The sequence below is a fragment of the Gadus chalcogrammus genome, chromosome 13 (assembly GCF_026213295.1).
Source record: "Gadus chalcogrammus isolate NIFS_2021 chromosome 13, NIFS_Gcha_1.0, whole genome shotgun sequence".
Classification (NCBI taxonomy): domain Eukaryota; kingdom Metazoa; phylum Chordata; class Actinopteri; order Gadiformes; family Gadidae; genus Gadus; species Gadus chalcogrammus.
Window position 1 is genome coordinate 13,490,581 of NC_079424.1, and position 20,624 is coordinate 13,511,204.

At 44.1% G+C, this 20,624-nt stretch overlaps 1 protein-coding gene and 1 long non-coding RNA gene across 3 annotated transcripts; both read right to left on the reverse strand.

The window, feature by feature from the left end:
• Positions 1-105: 105 nt before the first annotated feature.
• Positions 106-1,048, reverse strand: LOC130402558 (uncharacterized). Its single transcript, XR_008903937.1, has 3 exons — positions 968-1,048; positions 426-504; positions 106-327 (listed from the first exon to the last, which is right to left on the reverse strand). It is a non-coding gene; the product is annotated as an uncharacterized LOC130402558 (long non-coding RNA).
• A 1,139-nt stretch (positions 1,049-2,187) lies between these two features.
• Positions 2,188-19,674, reverse strand: LOC130402556 (NFX1-type zinc finger-containing protein 1-like). 2 transcript variants are annotated; one of them, XR_008903936.1, is made up of 18 exons: positions 19,176-19,674; positions 18,665-18,899; positions 18,174-18,523; positions 17,876-18,055; positions 17,663-17,769; positions 17,160-17,398; positions 16,371-16,502; positions 15,566-15,723; positions 12,022-12,175; positions 11,767-11,868; positions 10,865-11,082; positions 10,388-10,527; positions 9,541-9,673; positions 8,970-9,137; positions 7,905-8,015; positions 7,326-7,421; positions 3,397-6,969; positions 2,189-3,122 (listed from the first exon to the last, which is right to left on the reverse strand). XR_008903936.1 is itself a non-coding variant. In XM_056606769.1 (17 exons), the coding sequence occupies exons 1-17, from the start codon at positions 19,650-19,652 to the stop codon at positions 4,519-4,521; spliced, it is 5,451 nt and encodes a 1,816-aa protein (XP_056462744.1). In that variant the 5' UTR covers positions 19,653-19,674; the 3' UTR covers positions 2,188-4,518. The 2 variants fall into 2 exon arrangements, 1 of the variants encoding a protein (XP_056462744.1); XM_056606769.1 differs by having other exon boundaries at positions 2,188-6,969.
• Between the last annotated feature and the right edge of the window lie 950 nt (positions 19,675-20,624).

The window sequence follows — 20,624 nt, forward strand, 5'->3', positions numbered from 1 at the left end:
CCCCCCGACCCCGACTACCACATTGACCTGCTCCAGGGGCCACCCCACCACGCCTACCACCCCTGCCGCCTCTGGCGTCTCCTCCCCTCCATGATCTACCTCCTCCCCAACTCGTCCCTCTCCCTTGTCCTCTGCCTACTTGACTCACATCAGGGCGTCTTTGATCCCTCCAACCTCCTCTACTTCCTCCTATCCTTCCTCTGTCCTCCCATGGTCCAGCTCTCCCTGTAGCAGCCGTGCCGTCTTCCCCCCACTGTGTTCTCCTCCTTTTACTATTTCTACACTCACTACTGGCACTCGTCTCTCCCCTGAAAGAGTCGTTGTCACCTGTATGATTCAGGGGGGGGGGGAAGAAGAATTGTTAGCCAATAGAGATAGTGTAGTAGGCTATTACACTGACACGTTTCAGACATCCTCTAAATTACCTCTTCCATAATTTCTCTTCATGGATTCTCTACCCCCTGTGTTTTTCGTTGGTCCATCCATACCAACTTTAAAGGGTCGCTAAAGAAAAAGAGGAAGGCATAAAATTAGTCAGTTGAACAACATCCAGTCAGACCTGTGCCATCGCTGCCACCTGCTGGACACAGTAAATACATGCAGGACAAACTAAGTTTCATTTCCTCCCCAGGAGCTCAGGAAATGGATCGGGTAACAATTATTTTCTGAGAGGAAGTACAATTGATGCGACCAACTTTATATTTTGTGTTACTACTGAAACGGACAACTACAACTGTATATTTTTGTACACAAATACAGGTTCCACATAAATAGATAATCATCATTAATAATTATAATTATAATAATAATCTATACAATGTAACTCGAGGGCTCGAGCCGTTTGATAAGCTGGTTCATATTGAATTTGCCTTAGTAAAATATTCTCATTTAGCCTATAAATACATCCTCACATTTATGTTATTTCAAGTCGTCATAGTTCGGGTTTGTAGTTAGTTAGAGAACGAACCCTTCGCGGTGGTGCGGTGTTCAACTCTTCCCGGTCCACAGTGAAGGCTCTGAGTGAAAGGCGAGCCTGTTTGACTCGTTTTTCTAGGTGTGACATCATGTTTCCTGGGTTTCGTTTCCCCCTAATTCATTGAGCAAGGTACGTTTTATTAGGCTAATCTGTTTTCTGGGAATAATTGACATAAACAGAAACCAAAAACCAGCCGTTTTTTCGTTTTTATGTCAGTTGATGTTTAGCCACAGTTGATGGATGCAGAGTAGACCTGAGGGCTTTACGACATCATTGTCCGGCTCTGAACTCTGCGCTCTGTGCGCGTTCACATCAAAGGAGCTGCGATCGCGGGCTGCTGATTTCCTCACAGCCTGAGAGCTATGAGGAATACCACTGATCACAACACATTTCTGACTTCTGAAAATTGCGCATTTGTTGACCTTTATCCATTTACAGCAAACAAATATTTTTTTCTTGTTGAAAGATATTTTATATTGTTTTCATATTATTATTTACTGATGGTGTTTACAGAATGCGAGTGCGTGTTATATTGAAAGCGAGGCTGGGTGTGCCTTTGAATATAGGCTACAGTGAGTTTTTTTAAGGTGCTGTTCAAGCAAATCATATCGTCTACTCTGTAGCCTACAGTGACAGGGAGTGTAAAGTAACCTACTTCATTCAATATCGAATAGGCTACTGTAGCCTACACTATGTACAAATGGTTTTGCTCTTTGCTCATGGCAGTTGTGACAGTCATTTTAACGTGTCAGCAGGCAAGCTTCACTCATTCCAGGATGCATTATGCGTTGTCCTATATCCTACTTGGAAAATGTTTTGGAATGGATCTATAGTAGCGTATAGAAATTTGCTCATAACAGGCCAGCTGGAATACAAAGCAAGCTCTTTGTATTCCAGCTGTTTTTTTTGTGATGTTTTATGATGTTTCAATGTTGCGTTGGTAACGTGTTAAACAGCTTAGATGTTCTTAGATGTTTTGTTAACCTGATTCCTATCCCACTCTGTTTAAGTAAAAGTGTGCTACTGCTGCAAAATCTCTTTGCTTTTGTTTTTTTCTTTTCTTTAATGTGTTTGGAAATGACTTTTAATGATGTTAACTAGATCTCATAACTGGCCTAAACACATACAATGTATGTGTATACACCCTATACCGTTTGACTATAAGACCTCTATAAGAATCTCATCTGTGCAACTATTCATGTAGTCAGTCAATGATCAAACTAGTAGCATGAATATGAATTACAGTCCAAGCGGGTTAGGCAAGGCAAGGCAATTTTATTTTTATAGCCCGTTTTTACAAACAGTTTGTCTCAAAGGGCTTAACATTGCATGAGCATCATAACAACATCCTCTTCCCTTAAACCCTCACATCGACTGAGTAAAAACTCCCAGGAAAACCCAGGGGAAAAATTGCAGTTGATTCGGACTGGGGATGGAGCTGTGGAGAATATGTGGAAACACAGAGAGACTGCGAGACGCCAAGGCCAAACTACAAGGTGCGAAAGGTGAGGGGGTGTACTTAAATTTAGTTAGAGTATCTGCCTCTCTGACCGATGGGGAGAGCTGGTTCCACAGTAAAGGAGCCCAGTAACTGAATGCTCTACTTCCCAGTCAGTTTTTAGAGATACTGGGAGTCACTAACAGACCTGCATTCTGGGAGCCAATAAAAATATTTGATAAGTCATAATAATAATAATAAGAAGAAGAATGACTCATTATTGTGCATTTAAAGATGTATATTATTACATTGCAGCATTATTTGGGGATGACAATACAAGACTTCCATGAATGTGCATTTGAAGGAGAGTTTGCTTTGTATTCCAGCTGGCACATTTCTATAGGCTACTAGATCCATTTCAAAACACGTTCCAAGTAGGCTATAGGACAAAGCATAATACATCCTGGAATGAGTGAAGCTTGCCTGCTGACATGTTAAAATGACTGCCACAACTGCCATGAGCAAAGAGCAAAACCACCTGTACGTGGTGAGGATAGTAATCTTTTCTGGATTGTAGTTCTGCATCAGAAGATAACGACACAGAGCAACTACAAACATGGCTTCATGTTTGTTCTCTTGACTCTTCCCATCTCTGAGGTTTTCCTCTAGGTGGCTGTGCTCCAGGAAGAACTGATTGGTCTGGATGCCCTGTGATAAAGCAGACAATAGAGAATATACATTTTGCCCTGAAAGGATCATCTATTTGGAGATATAAAAGTATTAAAATACATTCAATTAGTAGTAAGGAGACTCTGTAATTGTAGAAGGGGCAAAGAAAAGTAGTCCAAATAGATCACACACAAACACACACACACTGGAAAGGTCAGACGTTCTGAATCCCTCCAAATAGAAAAAGATAAACGCCTCAGGCCGGTAGGTGTGTACTGCTGGAGGAGAGAGCAGCAGTAGATTCAACAATCACCTTGACGTTATCGTAGTCCATGGCTGACGGGTAGTACTCCAGCTCGGGGTTGATATGTGGGGTCAGGAGGCAGGCGATGGCGGGCCTCGTACCCGACGACCACCGGCCAACACCGAAGTGTTACTATTGATAGTCTTTTCTTTTTTTACCTTATTTAAGTATTTTATAGATCTATCCAACTTTGTTTTTCATCAACTAATATAATTTTCCTTTAAGAGGAAAATCTTAAAAGTTCCAAGATGTGATAAGTGATGTTCTCCTAAAGTTGTTGATTAGCACTGTATTGAGCACTGTATTGATTCATCACATATAGGGTATCTGAGAGTATTTCAGAGCTGTTCCCTGGGCACCGTCAGAGTTCATAAATCATATACCTCCCCCTCCCCCCTCCTAGTTGACACAACCGATTCAGTTTGTTTTCCGTAAGCGGTTTCAACCTTCCATAATTGATTCCGGTCTACTGCAATTGTGACAATGAGCATATTAACAAGATATATGAGATAATCATTCAGCATAAATATATTCTTATATTTCATTGCAAGCATTTTTGCCTATTATTGCCCCCCTCGGTAACTTTGCAAGACATCCATTTAAAATGTGATTGTTTTCATCACTTGCCTTGACAATGCTATTTTAGTAGGTTGTGCTTTTCCCCAACAAAGTTGTCCTTTGATTCATCGCGCTGCAAGCAGTTGATTTTGTTTTAAGCTAGGAGGCTGGACTTTGTTTATGTTATAAATGAACTACAACACTTCAAGCATGAACAAGAAAGAAAGCATCATCAGTTTTTCAAATGTACTGCTCCTCGTAAAGATATATTTTCTAATTGATCCAGTGTTGCCATGTTATTTATACATTGTGTGCATCTGTTTTTAGGCATGTGTGTATCTAAAAAGAATAAAAAACATTTTTTACCATAGCATTAAAGTAATAGTATTCTTATCATTATACCCATATAATCAGCCAACATTCTTGCATATGACAATTTTGCAATAGGTAAACCTACTACAGAGTAGGTAAAAGTAGTCAAATTAACTTGCCGACCTGCTAAACCTGTCAACCTACCAACCAATTAACAATCCCCACATCCAAAATCCTGGTCAGCCAACAGGTGGTCGTGTTTTAGTCACTTAAGTCTAATTGATCAAAATTCAACAGATTATTGCCCTCGGACCAAGCTGCGTGCTGCGCTCCGTCCATCTCTGAGGCGACCTGGTTTCCACTGGCCAAAGCGTGACTTTGTCCACCGATAGTTGCATCACAGTCTGGGCAGCGTCTGCTCTCCATTGCCCCTCCGCACTCCGTTATGATATAGATATGGCCGTTGGGACACTTGTACCAGTGACCAGGTGGCAACTTCAGAGCTGAAACGACCATCGCCTTCTCCTTATCACTAATGCCAAGGCCCGTGTAGGGGATTTTTTCTTCTATATCCTTTAGGGCTAGCTTCACTTGCTCTGCGTCTTGTTCGGTGAACGAGTCAATCTTATCCAGAACCCTCCTGATAGCATCTACCTCAGCCTGGATTTTTGTAATTTGTTCTCTTGCCATTGTGCACCGCGCATTGAGTTCAGCCAAAAGGGTGACTCTCTGCAGCTCTTTTTGCAAATCTGAGACTTGTTGTTCAGTGAATTTCTGATTTGGGTGAAGAAGCCATTGGAGGAACACATCAACTTTGTCTGTGAAACGGAGGCGGTAGTTTCCAGTCATCTCCTTTCTTTGGATCTTGAGAAGCATGGCGGCTCTCTCCATGAAGAGCATTGTATGTTCCAGACCCAGCAAATCATTAGCGGTGAGATCTGACTCTGACAATTGGCTTTGAACTTGATCTTGACATTTGTATGGCAAATATGTAAGAAGTTGTCTGTGATTGGTTTCCCATTGCACTTTGATGGTGTTTCTTTTAGTTTCAATATCTATCTTGTGTCCATTTATCTTTTCCTTGACTTTCTCTATCTCAGCCAGGCTGCGGTTGATGTGAGAGCCGTAGCGAAGGTTCCTGCGGATCGGAGTGCGACATCTGGGGCACTCTTTCAGTTTGATGACCATCTGCTTGTTGTCCTCTGACTTCTGGTCCATCTCCATGTATGTGTCCATAGCTTTGGACTCAACAATGTGACTGCAGTCCTCCAGTTGAATGAAGTAGGCCTCGGGATCGTCCTCAGAGCCAAAGAATATTTCTGTGACCTCGTCGTGATCACAGATGCGACATTTGGTTGGACATTTGTCACCACAGAGGCCTATGCAGGTGTGGCCGCAGCCTAGCATTTTGAGACAGGGCCTTGTGCATGGCGGGCGGTCACAAGGTTCGTGGCAAAGCTTGCTGCAACTTTGGTGCAGACATTGCCAGGCACAAGGCTCTGTGCAAGGGGCACAGGGTTGTCCACAACGTTTCTTGCACTTGCTGTGGATGCAGACGTTCTCACAGGGCAGCTTGCATGGAGGGCACTCACCGGTGCAAGGTTCCCTGCACTTATGGGAACAAATGAGCAGACGTTCACACTGGTAGGAGCATGGGAGGTGATAGCGCCCCTGGTTGCATTCGTAGCAAGTACCAGTACAGCTGTGGCTGCATTTCAGCTGTAGGTCACATGGGGTCCTACAGTTAGGCTCATAGTCCTTTGTCTTGTAGTAGCAGTTATCACTCTGGGTGTGTCCACACTCGAGAATGAGGGGGACCATTACCTTGCAATCAATTGTACATGGACCCCCACACTTTCCTTTGCACTGATGTCCGCACTGGAGAGTTTTCTCACAGGGCTCATTGCATTTGAAGCAAGCAGGGTTCATGTAGCAAGGGACCATTTGCTTGTGCCTACAACCTGGTATGGTCTTCTCAATCTCCACCGGACATGGGGGGCATGGATGGTGACAAGCCAATGGGCACTTGATGTGTCCCTGATAACATAGTTTTCTCTCACAGTCTTTCTCACACTTGTACTTCTTGTGCTGGGGGTCATAAGGATGGCATACTCGAGCACAAACATGGCCACAGTCCAAGCGGAACTCACAAGGCGTCAAACACCCCCCTTCAGGGGCTTGTTTGAAGTCCTCAGAGCAGGCGGCCTGGATCTGTTTTTCTGGGTGGTTCTGACAGCACAGAGTGAGCGCTTTGCCCATCTGTTCCTTCTCTTTCAAGGTGCCGAAGATATTGCTCCACAGTCTGACTTTGCTCAGTATGGCACTGTTTCCGATGCAGTAGAGGCCTTTCTTGGCGCGTGATAATGCCACGCAGACGCGGTTGGGGATGCTCAAGAAGCCCACACTGCCAATGGTGTTGCTGCGGACCAGAGACAGCAAGACAATGTCGTTCTCCTCACCTTGGTACTTGTCTACCACATGCACTTTGACCCCTGCAAACTCGGAGGAGGGCATCATATTGCGCAGGCAGAAGAGCTGTCCGCTGTACGTGGTGAGGATAGTAATCTGTTCTGGATTGTAGTCCTGCATCAGAAGATAGCGACACAGAGCAACTACAAACATGGCTTCATGTTTGTTCTCGTGACTCTTCCCATCTCTGAGGTTTTCCTCTAGGTGGCTGTGCTCCAGGAAGAACAGATTGGTTTGGATGCCCTGTGATGAAGCAGACAATCGAGAATATACATTATGGCTCTGAAAGGGTCATCTATTTGGACGTATGCAAGCATTAAAATACATTTATTTGGAGGAAAGAGAGACGTTAGGATACAATTTCAAATGTAGAAGGGACAAAGAAAACTAGTTGATAGTAAAATAATATCAGATCAACAGATCAAATGCGCTAACAAACAAAAACACACACTGGAAACGCCATCTCCCCTCATAAGGTCATACGTTCTGAATCCCTCTAAATAGATGTAAAAGCCTCAGGCCAGTAAGTGTGTACTGCTTGAGGAGAGAGCAGAAGATGTCTGCCACCCTGAGGCAGAGGCAGTGGATTCAACAAGCACCTTGACATTGTCGTAGTCCATGACTGACGGGTGGTTCTCCAGCTCGGGGTAGATGTGAGGAGTCAGGAGGCGGGCAATGTCGGGCCTCATGCGATGCTTGACCCGACGACCACACACACACACACACACACACACACACACACACACACACACACACACACACACACACACACACACACACACACACACACACACACACACACACACACACACACACACACACACACACACACACACACACACACACACACACACACACATTAAGATAACATCAAAACAGCCCGTCTTCGATTGAACTTTTGCTTACAAACTGATAAGGGACAACAGTGAAGTGTTGAACCCAAATTCAGAAAATATAATATTATATAGCATTTGGTTTTGCTTTCATTGTTTCAACATGTTTTATTTATTTTAAATAAGTTTTGTATTGTAGAAAGACCCATACATATTAACACACATCACATCAATGCATATATTTAGGTCTACAACTCATGTCTACAACATTTCATACTCTCTGATAGAGAAGATTGAATATTTCCAGCACTGTAAATAAAGGCAAAAGGCTGCCATCGTACCAACCTGATAGTTGAGCCTGACGAAAGGGAAACCAGTTTTCACCAGCCTCTCGAACATGGAAACCTCCAGACTGAAGTTCTTGGCCAGATCGTACACTGTAGCACTAGGCCGCAGCTACCAGGAGAGAAAATATCATATGTGTATACGTATATTTGTGTTTTAGTTCAAGGCATGTCCCCTTTAGGGCCTTGGTCTTTGAACAGCAGCCTGCTCGAGTGATAATAGAAATATGTCATTCATGTGTTCTAACAGAGACATCATTGGATTTTCTTTTTCCAATAAACCCCGCAAAATACTACAACTTTCATTTGAGTAATAATGTCTCAAGTTGCTTTACTTACAGCATATGTGATTGACGCTTCTAATCAAGCGGGAATTATTGACTGTGCTATATTTCACTTGTTGTAGTTTGACTCTGCACCCCTAATCTAACCCCCTCAGGTATGGAGCTTGCAATAGAGTACTGAGTATAGAATACAGAGTATGTCACACAAACATTACACTCATCCTGTATGAGAAAAATAAAATCCTTTGAATCTTGAATCATCAGATTTAGTTATCCTAATGTGTCCACATTATAGTGACAAAGGGAATATTCCCAGGGAAAGGGCTTTATTCGTTATTCCCTTTTCCTTTTAAATGGCCTCTATTTCACAAGCAGGTGTGATGATGTTGATTTGCCAGTACAAGCTGTTTCAAAGTCGACAGTGTGGTGACATCACACGGGGTATTGTCCACCCAGATGCATGAAAGTAGGATTTATAATATTATGGTATCTAGATCTTCTACTTTTGGTACATGCTTTGGCAACATTTACATTTTCTTGAACATGTATCTTTCAAGCCAATAAAGAAATTGAATTGAAGTTGATATAAAGATAGATGGATCGATTGATCACCCTACCAGCCCTCTCAGTTGTCTGTATCAACTGGCTTGTATTGGCTAATCACCAGAGACCCTTTAACTAAAGTGCTGAAGTGACATGGTGCAGCTTTAAGACCCAACATGTGTTCTCTGTTGTTGTTGTTGTTGTTGTTGTTGTTGTTGTTGTTGATGTTGTAGTAGTACCTGCTGGTGGTCTCCGATGAGGATGAGGTGCTGACACTCTGGGTTCAGAGAGGTGATGGTGTGGGCCTCCAACACCTCAGCAGCCTCCTCCACTATCACCAGCCGCGGACGCACTTCCTGCAAGATCTTACGGAACTTGGCCGCCCCTGTGGTCGTCATGCCGATGACCTGGTTGGGCATTACACAACATTTTGATGTTTGGCAAATGAAAACTCTTGTATCGTAAGTCTTAGTTTTACCAAAAGGTGTTCTAATAAAAAGATAATTAACTTGGCTGAATATGTGCATTGACCACCAGGGGTGCAAATGAGTGTAGGAAGTGTGCTCGAAAATGGAGGTTATATGACATCCATCGATAACATTGATTGCATATAATAGTGAATTCCCAATACCCTGTGAATAGCCCACTTAAAGCTTAAGTAGATGGAGATTAAAATCCCATCTCCGTGCGTTACACACAGTCTAGCACACTACCCGCGGTTCTCAAGCATGATACTGCAGTCTCTTTCCTTTCATGTTCCTTCATCCTGGATGGCATAACTCTCTCAGTCTATAATAGCTGTGGTTATACCTTGGCGTTGCGGAGGAGGCAGATTTTCTCGTTGAGCTGCACCTCCTCCAACCTTTCCACCGTGTTCTGGTATTTCTCCATGGACTTCTGAAGTTTATCTTGCAGAAAAGACCTGTAGCGTGACACCCATAGCCTGCAGAAGATGACGTGGGGAGAGAAAAACACACCATTTTCCTTTACGATCCTCATCCGGAACTTCAGAACTTGGACCCTGTGGACGTCATGCCGTCCTTTTAGGGATACTATTTTTGTTACAAAACTTGAAAGAAAGTTGTATCCCATGAAGCAGAGGTTCTCTACCACCTGGCCACGGACCGGTACCGGGCTGTGCAGGATTGGCCACTGGGCCACAGAGATCTAGAAATAAAGCCTACTTTTTTTTTAGATATATATACTTTTGCATACTGTTAACTGACGATGAACAAGCTCATCTTTGTTTTTTTATTGGCTTTATGTTGACACAGTATATCACAGTCGTGTTGTTGGACAGATAGACTGCCACTGTCTATTGATAAAACAGGTTTTTTATTCTCAATAATGGTCCTACAGTATCTGTGATCATAGATTAGGTTAGGCAGGCATAGAATGGTTTGTGTCCTGGTCGCTGCATTAGCGACCCCTACTGGTTGTTCGGGGCAGTTTTAACAACAATAAGACACCACAAGAAGCATGGCTTTCTGGACAGATGTTGGGGGTCAGGATGGTGCTAGAGAGCACTTTACATTCAAAATTGTAATTTCCTTTCAGAAAAGACTATCTGCACATGATGCTTTAAATACTCCTTCCCCCTTAAATAATTAAAAACAAACGTCATGCGGAAGTGAAAGTGAAAAAAGTTGACCCATACCGATAAAGTCGCCATCGTTCGGCCAAACTCAGTTGCCAAATGTCTAATATGGCCATTTCCTCTGCTTCGGTCATATCCGATTCCTTATCCAGTTCCTTCCGGAATTTTCTCTTGATACTTTTCCTCTGGTTTCTCTGCATCTGAACAATTCAAAATAACACGTTTTTAACTGGGTTTTATTCTAGGTTACAATTCCAAAGTATGAAAGAACTACGATTACTTAGATCACTGTATTATTTCAGATGAATAAGTTAAAGGTTTAGCGAGTGAAATTTATGATACGGTTATGGTCTATTAAACTTCCTAAATACTCCCATTGCCGTTGAGCAAGGAGCTCCAATTTTCCTTTTTTTATTTTATGAGGCACGTCTTAGCTGCATTGACATGTTAAACAAAAAACTTAAAAAAGCAGCTAGGAATTTATAAAAGATGTATTAAAGATGCACTGTTCAACAGAAACAAGGCTGGCAGCTTTACCTGCCATTCCTGGTCACTCTGGTCCCTCTTTTGGGGGACGTTCTTAAAGTTCAGTGCAAGAATCTGTTCCTCTGCCTGGTGCACTTCCTTCTGCCTGATCATCCTCGAATTTGGACGCTCAGAGCTGTCTTCGATAAATCGCTCATTGTGAATCTGGTCTGCTTCCTCAGCGATCTGGATCATCTCATCCGCTTCCGCTTCTGGGTCCGATTCAATGTCTGAGGAGTTGTAACCAGAAATTGAAAATATTATTTATCTTGTTAAAAATGTGGCTGCTTATAATTTCTTCCCGTCCCACTTTATTTATTGATGTATGTAATTGACACATCAATTTATGTATAGAGTTTACAGGAGATTTGTGTACTGGCTTATGTCAATCTACTGTGATACAGTCTGTGAAGAGTCAGTGTAGCCAGGGACATTACAAAATGTATTAAAGATATATATTTCATTTCATTTAAATTTAAATGTAATTTAAACATGCAATAAATGTTCTGAAGCTTCAATTTATGATCAATTTTCTTTGAAAGATGTTTCCTTTCAATTGTCAGGGTATGCTCGACGAAATTCGGTGATAGTAACCAACCTAAAAAATCCCTTCGCTCCCTTCAGGCCTCCCTCCAAATCCACTCCCCCAAAACACATGATTAGCGAATCGGTCTGGAAAGACTTGTGGAAGACAGCAGTCATGCGCAATGAGTGCAAGAGAATGAAAATACTTTCGGGATGTAAAGAGGATGTACGAAAATGACAAAAATGCTTTGCAATGAAATAAATTGCCATCCCTAACTTTAAATTTGTACAGCCGTTTAATATTTATGGCTGTTTTCTTCAACAGTGACGGAACCAGAACGGCAACCATTAAAGTAGTTGACTATTTTGTTGTTAAGCAGGAAGCTCACCTTCATGTGCTTCCTCTTCCGCCTCCTGCTGGAAGAATGTGGGACCTAATCCCAACCACTCAACCATCTGACTCTGCCTTTTTTCTCTTGAATGCCAGTCAGCTTGTTGGGAGAATTGAGAATTGCATGGAAGATTAATGATGTACATTAAAAATAACATATGAATAATACGAAAAAAACACCAAATTAAGTCGCTCCATATGAGCATGGTGTTTGTGTATGTTCATATAATAGACACAAATTAGAATAACTTACAGATGGACCTTGCAGGCGGTTCCAGACTGGGCAAGTGTCTATCTGAAATGTAATTCTGTAGAATGTTCTCCCGGAGGACCCCCTTCTGACTGCACTGTAGTTGTACCGAGTGAACATTGACCTCATGCTCCCGACTTTGCAGATCGCTTATAATCTATTCAAAAAGGTTTAATCAATTTAACATTGTATTCGTAATTGTGTAGGACAGTGTTCAAATAAACACGAAAAGAAACATAAAACATAACCAAAAAGTTGCTCAGGTGGATAACAAAATTATTTGAGCCAAGAAGAGCTTTAGGTTAGCCAGACAGACAGACAGACGGACAGACGGACGGACGGACAGAAGGACAGACGGACAGACGGACGGACGGACAGACAGACAGACAGACAGACAGACAGACAGACAGACAGACAGACAGACAGACAGACAGACAGACAGACAGACAGACAGACAGACAGACAGACAGACAGACAGACAGACAGACAGACAGACAGACAGACAGACAGACAGACAGACAGACAGACAGACAGACAGACAGACAGACAGACAGACAGACAGACAGACAGACAGACAGACAGACAGACAGACAGACAGACAGACAGACAGACAGACAGACAGACAGACAGACAGACAGACAGACAGACAGACAGACAGACAGACAGACAGACAGACAGACAGACAGACAGACAGACAGACAGACAGACAGACAGACAGACAGACAGACAGACAGACAGACAGACAGACAGACAGACAGACAGACAGACAGACAGACAGACAGACAGACAGACAGACAGACAGACAGACAGACAGACAGACAGACAGACAGACAGACAGACAGACAGACAGACAGACAGACAGACAGACAGACAGACAGACAGACAGACAGACAGACAGACAGACAGACAGACAGACAGACAGACAGACAGACAGACAGACAGACAGACAGACAGACAGACAGACAGACAGACAGACAGACAGACAGACAGACAGACAGACAGACAGACAGACAGACAGACAGACAGACAGACAGACAGACAGACAGACAGACAGACAGACAGACAGACAGACAGACAGACAGACAGACAGACAGACAGACAGACAGACAGACAGACAGACAGACAGACAGACAGACAGACAGACAGACAGACAGACAGACAGACAGACAGACAGACAGACAGACAGACAGACAGACAGACAGACAGACAGACAGACAGACAGACAGACAGACAGACAGACAGACAGACAGACAGACAGACAGACAGACAGACAGACAGACAGACAGACAGACAGACAGACAGACAGACAGACAGACAGACAGACAGACAGACAGACAGACAGACAGACAGACAGACAGACAGACAGACAGACAGACAGACAGACAGACAGACAGACAGACAGACAGACAGACAGACAGACAGACAGACAGACAGACAGACAGACAGACAGACAGACAGACAGACAGACAGACAGACAGACAGACAGACAGACAGACAGACAGACAGACAGACAGACAGACAGACAGACAGACAGACAGACAGACAGACAGACAGACAGACAGACAGACAGACAGACAGACAGACAGACAGACAGACAGACAGACAGACAGACAGACAGACAGACAGACAGACAGACAGACAGACAGACAGACAGACAGACAGACAGACAGACAGACAGACAGACAGACAGACAGACAGACAGACAGACAGACAGACAGACAGACAGACAGACAGACAGACAGACAGACAGACAGACAGACAGACAGACAGACAGACAGACAGACAGACAGACAGACAGACAGACAGACAGACAGACAGACAGACAGACAGACAGACAGACAGACAGACAGACAGACAGACAGACAGACAGACAGACAGACAGACAGACAGACAGACAGACAGACAGACAGACAGACAGACAGACAGACAGACAGACAGACAGACAGACAGACAGACAGACAGACAGACAGACAGACAGACAGACAGACAGACAGACAGACAGACAGACAGACAGACAGACAGACAGACAGACAGACAGACAGACAGACAGACAGACAGACAGACAGACAGACAGACAGACAGACAGACAGACAGACAGACAGACAGACAGACAGACAGACAGACAGACAGACAGACAGACAGACAGACAGACAGACAGACAGACAGACAGACAGACAGACAGACAGACAGACAGACAGACAGACAGACAGACAGACAGACAGACAGACAGACAGACAGACAGACAGACAGACAGACAGACAGACAGACAGACAGACAGACAGACAGACAGACAGACAGACAGACAGACAGACAGACAGACAGACAGACAGACAGACAGACAGACAGACAGACAGACAGACAGACAGACAGACAGACAGACAGACAGACAGACAGACAGACAGACAGACAGACAGACAGACAGACAGACAGACAGACAGACAGACAGACAGACAGACAGACAGACAGACAGACAGACAGACAGACAGACAGACAGACAGACAGACAGACAGACAGACAGACAGACAGACAGACAGACAGACAGACAGACAGACAGACAGACAGACAGACAGACAGACAGACAGACAGACAGACAGACAGACAGACAGACAGACAGACAGACAGACAGACAGACAGACAGACAGACAGACAGACAGACAGACAGACAGACAGACAGACAGACAGACAGACAGACAGACAGACAGACAGACAGACAGACAGACAGACAGACAGACAGACAGACAGACAGACAGACAGACAGACAGACAGACAGACAGACAGACAGACAGACAGACAGACAGACAGACAGACAGACAGACAGACAGACAGACAGACAGACAGACAGACAGACAGACAGACAGACAGACAGACAGACAGACAGACAGACAGACAGACAGACAGACAGACAGACAGACAGACAGACAGACAGACAGACAGACAGACAGACAGACAGACAGACAGACAGACAGACAGACAGACAGACAGACAGACAGACAGACAGACAGACAGACAGACAGACAGACAGACAGACAGACAGACAGACAGACAGACAGACAGACAGACAGACAGACAGACAGACAGACAGACAGACAGACAGACAGACAGACAGACAGACAGACAGACAGACAGACAGACAGACAGACAGACAGACAGACAGACAGACAGACAGACAGACAGACAGACAGACAGACAGACAGACAGACAGACAGACAGACAGACAGACAGACAGACAGACAGACAGACAGACAGACAGACAGACAGACAGACAGACAGACAGACAGACAGACAGACAGACAGACAGACAGACAGACAGACAGACAGACAGACAGACAGACAGACAGACAGACAGACAGACAGACAGACAGACAGACAGACAGACAGACAGACAGACAGACAGACAGACAGACAGACAGACAGACAGACAGACAGACAGACAGACAGACAGACAGACAGACAGACAGAAAGACAGACAGACAGACAGACAGACAGATCTCCTACCTAGTTGTTGTTGCTATGATTAGCGGTAGGTCAGTTTGTCAAGGGATCTCACCTCTGTAAAAGCATATCGTAGGTGGTTGGGCCTTTTTCTATCCAAATTCCCCTTACGGAAGGCTTCCATTAGATGTTTCAGGATGAAGGGTTTCAGGTCCTCGCTGTTGCTCCGGCCCCCAACTCTCACAATGCCTTTTCTTAGAAATGTATGGATACCTTCAAATATCGAAAGGAAGACGAAGCAAGAGAGCAAAACTTAAAGCAGTTTGAAGCAATTTGTAGAGTGGAATATGAGCAGAACAGGGTTGTACTCTCACAGAATGCTCCAAAGATTTTACCCATTCCACTACAATTATATAGTGAATGTGACATTAAGGCTGAGGTGTGCAAGTTTACCAGAATTTGTTAATTTTTAATATTGCTTAAACTTCATTAAACATGTTGAAGAGTGTTATGTAGAGCATCCTGATAGGCTGAGTGACAAGAAGAAGCTCATCTAGAAGAATCATGTGCATAGAGCTGGAAAAAATCAATGATTAAGGAACTGCAAAGCATCCGCCCAAAACATGGGTGTATTCAAAGAATCATGTTACTTATTTCTAATCTTATTTAGTAACTTTATCGGAAAATGTAAGGAATCGATTATCAGTTCATATCTATACAGACAAAAAATTGTGTTTGCTCATAGCAGTTGGCGGAGAGCGATTCACCTATAGAATTAAGCTCTTCAGCGTTTTCTCCTGCTTCTAATCCATGTAGAGCGAGGTGAGAGAGGCTCGTTGGGCCTGGTTGAGGGACGAATTGAGACCAATAGGAAGGGTCGGTGGGCCACATTGGCTGTGGTGGCAGTGGTGCCTGCTTACCCTCCAGGAACTGGTCCAAAGCGTGGTTTGTGTAACACACGACAAGCATTGGCGCAGCCTCCTGATCGGCACTCCAGAGTTCCTGGTTGGTCAACAGAGCCTTGGCGATTTTAAGGCCGACGTGGGTCTTCCCTATAGAAGGTTCAGAAATGTAGTTACAGCCTAACAACAGCACGACATGCTTGCTAAGCTTTACATTTCTGAGAAACCATCATCTCAGGTAAAGTGGAAACCACCCTAATTTGAGTATGTTTTATCCTGAGTCTGTTGTTTTAGCTAGCCTGAAAGGGCATGGGGGCCGTTAGCAATTGCATGATTCCCCGTCTCTAGCATGCACCCGTCCCAGACCACCAGATTAACTCAGGACCAATTAAATTCCCGCACCTCCTACACTAGATAAGACATTCCATGACTACAGGGTCTCACCATTCAGAGACAATCATCCCAATAAATGGATGAGAATGATTCGGATTTGGAAATCCCATTTTTGCTAACAATGATCAGAAGGACCAGATACAAACTGATCCAGATACGAATCCTACTAAAAAAGCATTGATGCGGATCAAACCAGGATTGAAATGAGATCTAATCCGATTTCAGATGCACACACATGCACATGTGTACAGTTTACCTCTCCTATCAGCATGACTTTGCCAAATCAGAGAATATGTGTACCTATCGGAAATCAGCTATAAATAGATAAATGTATGTTTACACAAATATATGTATAAAACTTGAATTGCAAATTAATGTATGTTTTTGATCTATGGTTAAAGTAGAAGTGTCTACCAGTGCCAGGGGGTCCTTGTATGATGGCTAGCTCCTGAGTGAGAGCCAATTGAAAGGCTTCCATCTGAGACTCGTCCAGGTCGAGGGTCTCCTTGGCAGGCCAGTCAGCAGGCCTGAGGCAGTGAAAGGGCTTGATCTTCTGGTTCTTCTTAGGGTCTACCACCTGTTCCAGGTTGTACACGTCGTCTTCCCTCAGATACCGTGGGGGTTGCACATCTGGGCTGCACTCCACTATATACCTGAAGTCGACACATTGGGGAACGACACAATGGGGATTTGGTTGTAAAATAAGGACATACAAGTGATTCAGGGAATAAAAGAGCACCCAATGTGATGTTGACTTACTGAAGACTAAAAAGTAAGGTTTAATGAGGTGAGTTTGTATTGTATTACATTAAATATTATCTTTCTATAAATATACCCTCACGCATGCAAAGACATTGTATGATGCAATGTCTGTGTATGTGTTTTTTTGTTAGCAGAAAATTAAACAAATGTTTAACCTCTGAAAGGGAAGCTCATCTCCCTGTACTTCCTGCAGGCCCTCCAGAACATGGCGGTAGGCCTCAAAGTAGGCAGACGTCTCCACCATCAGAAACGGCAGATTGGTCTGTAGGAAAAGTCAGGTTATTGTTGCTAGATATTCATCATACAATGCCACCTTAGTACTCAACACAGTAACACACAGTAAATCAGTAAAGTACACAAAGTCCTACCTGCATGGTTTCCAGCTTTTGTTTGCTCTCATCAGAAAAGATGACCTGAATTATGCCTTTCTTCACGTCTTTCAGCTCTCGTTCAGATATTGTAGCAAACAGGATGCTCTCAAAATTGTCACACGACATGCACAACAAAGAACCATAGAGTAACCGCTTTGAGCTTTCCCAGCGAACAAACTGTTGAAAAAGGTGGTTCCTTCATTACATCATAACAGCATTATTAAAATAGTGTTCAAAGTTGTTGTGAATAATATAGAATAATAGAAGCTGTTTGGTCGTCGGTCCACACACTCACCTTCAGAGGCTTAACGTCAAATTTGATAACATAGGCTAAGCCTGAACGTGTGCAAAGAGGCGACTCCAGTTTGGCGTCAAAGTACACACTGATGTCGTTGAAACGCTCCTTCTTAAGCTGCTGGGTATTCCCCATGTCCAAATCGCTGAAGATCAATCTCTGGATCCCCTCACGTAGAGGCCGCACAAAGTCCTCTCTCAGCAGTCGGAAGTGTGTGTCAAGGTAGGTTTCTGTGTTGGCGTGTTGGCGAGTAGTGGCGTTGGGCCTTAGGTAGGGTGTCTTATTTTCACGGAACTCCTCTCTGGTTGGATAGATGGGTATTGTACGAAAGTTCTCCAGATCTTCCTCACCTGGATAAGAAGCAGTTTGCGTCATTACAGTTACAGTACATTTGTAAGCATGTTACAAATTAATGAGTCTCAAGTCTAAATCTTTGCCGGCATTTTAAACTAGTCTTAAACAGTAAACATCTGTTCTTAATAATTGATGACCTTCGTTGTCGAGTTGGTCGGATAAGAGTGGAAGGAGGTCCCGGTCTGAACGCAGGCTTCCCTCCCTGGATCTCTCTTGGAGTTGCTGGCTTAAAGCCTGGATGTCTTCCAGCTTTTCTTCAGTTGGACGTGCGATGTCAACCCCAGAGTCCCTCAGGCCAATGAGAGAGGCCCGCAAGAGAACCACCAGCACAGACACAGCCTGGACTGAGCTGGCTGGGAAGATGCTGAGCACCTGCAGCTCCAAATTATATACATTATAATAATAATCATAATAATCACATTCACCATAATCATAATCATAATCCTAAAAGGAGTAAGTTAGGCACACAAGTCACTGACTTGACACACTCCAAATATATATAATCAATACTTCCTCTCCATCAACAAAATCTGTTGGCTTACTTTGATTGCACTTAACAGCAACTATATACCATCACTTTGGTTGTTAAAACATTGCACAACAATTGGGATGTCATTTAGTGTACAGCTGCCCATGCAGCCCTCGTACCTTAGACAGGACAGCTATCATGTTGTCAAAGTGCTGCGGGTACTGTTCCCTGCGGGTTGGGTCGGACTCTGCACTCATTCCACCTACGTATTGCGGGAGGATGGTGCGCAGGAACCCGCTGTCCTTCACCACACCAGCAAGGTGCTGGACCGTGCTCCTATCCACGCGCGACTGGAAGGCCCTGCTCAGGGCAGAGCAAACGAGCTGCACAAATTCATGCCGGATATCTCGCTCCTCCAGGAGCTCTTGAAAGGCAGGAGAGGAGGAGAGGGTGATGGCCACCTCGGAGGGCGGTTTCTCAGAGAGCTCCGCCAGCATCGTGTAGGTCATCCTGCGACCCCCCCCCCTACCCCGACTACCACATCGACCCCCTCTGGCGCTCTGATCTCCTCTCTGATCAGCTTGCGCTGTGCCCGTCAAACTCCCGCTCATATCTCTTGCTGCATGTCGTGCGAAATCACCGGCTCCAGGGGCCATCCAACCCCGCCTGCCCCCCCTGCCGCCTCTGGCGTCTCCTCCCCTCCATGATCTACCTCCTCCCCAACTCGTCCCTCTCCCTTGTCCTCTGCCTACTTGACTCACATCAGGGCGTCTTTGACCTCTCCAACCTCCTCTACTTCCTCCTATCCCTCCTCTGTCCTCCCATGGTCCAGCTCTCCCTGTAGCAGCCGTGCCGTCTTCCCCCCCACTGTGCTCTCCTCCTCCTTTTACTCTGCTATTTCTAGACTCACTACTGGCACTCGTCTCTCCCCTGAAAGAGTCGTTGTCACCTGTATGATTCAGGGGGGGGGGGGGGGGGTTGGAAGAAAAATTGTTAGCCAATAGAGATAGTGTAGTAGGCTATTACACTGACACGTTTCAGACATCCTCTAAATTACCTCTTCCGTCATTTCTCTTCATGGATTCCCCACCCCCTGTGTTTTTCGTTGGTCCATCCATACTTTAAAGGATCGCTAAATAAAAAGAGGAAGGCATAAAATTATGTTAGTTTAACAACATCAAGTCAGACCTATGCCATCGCTTCCACCTGCTGGACGCAGTAAATACGTGCAGGACAATCTAAGTTTCATTTCCTCCCCATGATCTCTGGAAATGGATCGGTTGACAATACTTTACAAGTACAAGTGATACGACTAACGTTATATTTTGTGTTACTACTGTTACTAAACGGACAACTACAACTGTTATTTTTATACACAAATACAGGTTTCACATAAATAAATTACATTAATTTAATAATTATAATAATAATCTATACAATGTAACTCGAGGACTCGAGCACTATGTTTGATGTTAGCTGGTTCATATTGAATTAGCCTAGGTAAAATAAGCGTTCCCATTTAGCCTATGAAAACATCATCCCATTTATGTTATTTTAAGTCGTCATAGTTTGGTTGGTAGTAAGTTAGAGATACACCCTAAAAGACAATATTTCCTTTATAGACCAAC

What these genes read in the sequence shown, in the direction of transcription:
- LOC130402556 (XM_056606769.1), bottom strand. Translation starts at nt 19,652, where the DNA reads ATGGCCCCTGGAGCCGGTGATTTCGCACGACATGCAGCAAGAGATATG. An exon ending in AAAAGCTGGAAACCATGCAG is followed by an intron (nt 17,770 to 17,875) that starts GTAGGACTTTGT and finishes CTTTTCCTACAG; the next exon opens with ACCAATCTGCCGTTTCTGAT. An exon ending in TGGACTACGACAATGTCAAG is followed by an intron (nt 6,970 to 7,325) that starts GTGCTTGTTGAA and finishes GCTTCATCACAG; the next exon opens with GGCATCCAAACCAATCTGTT.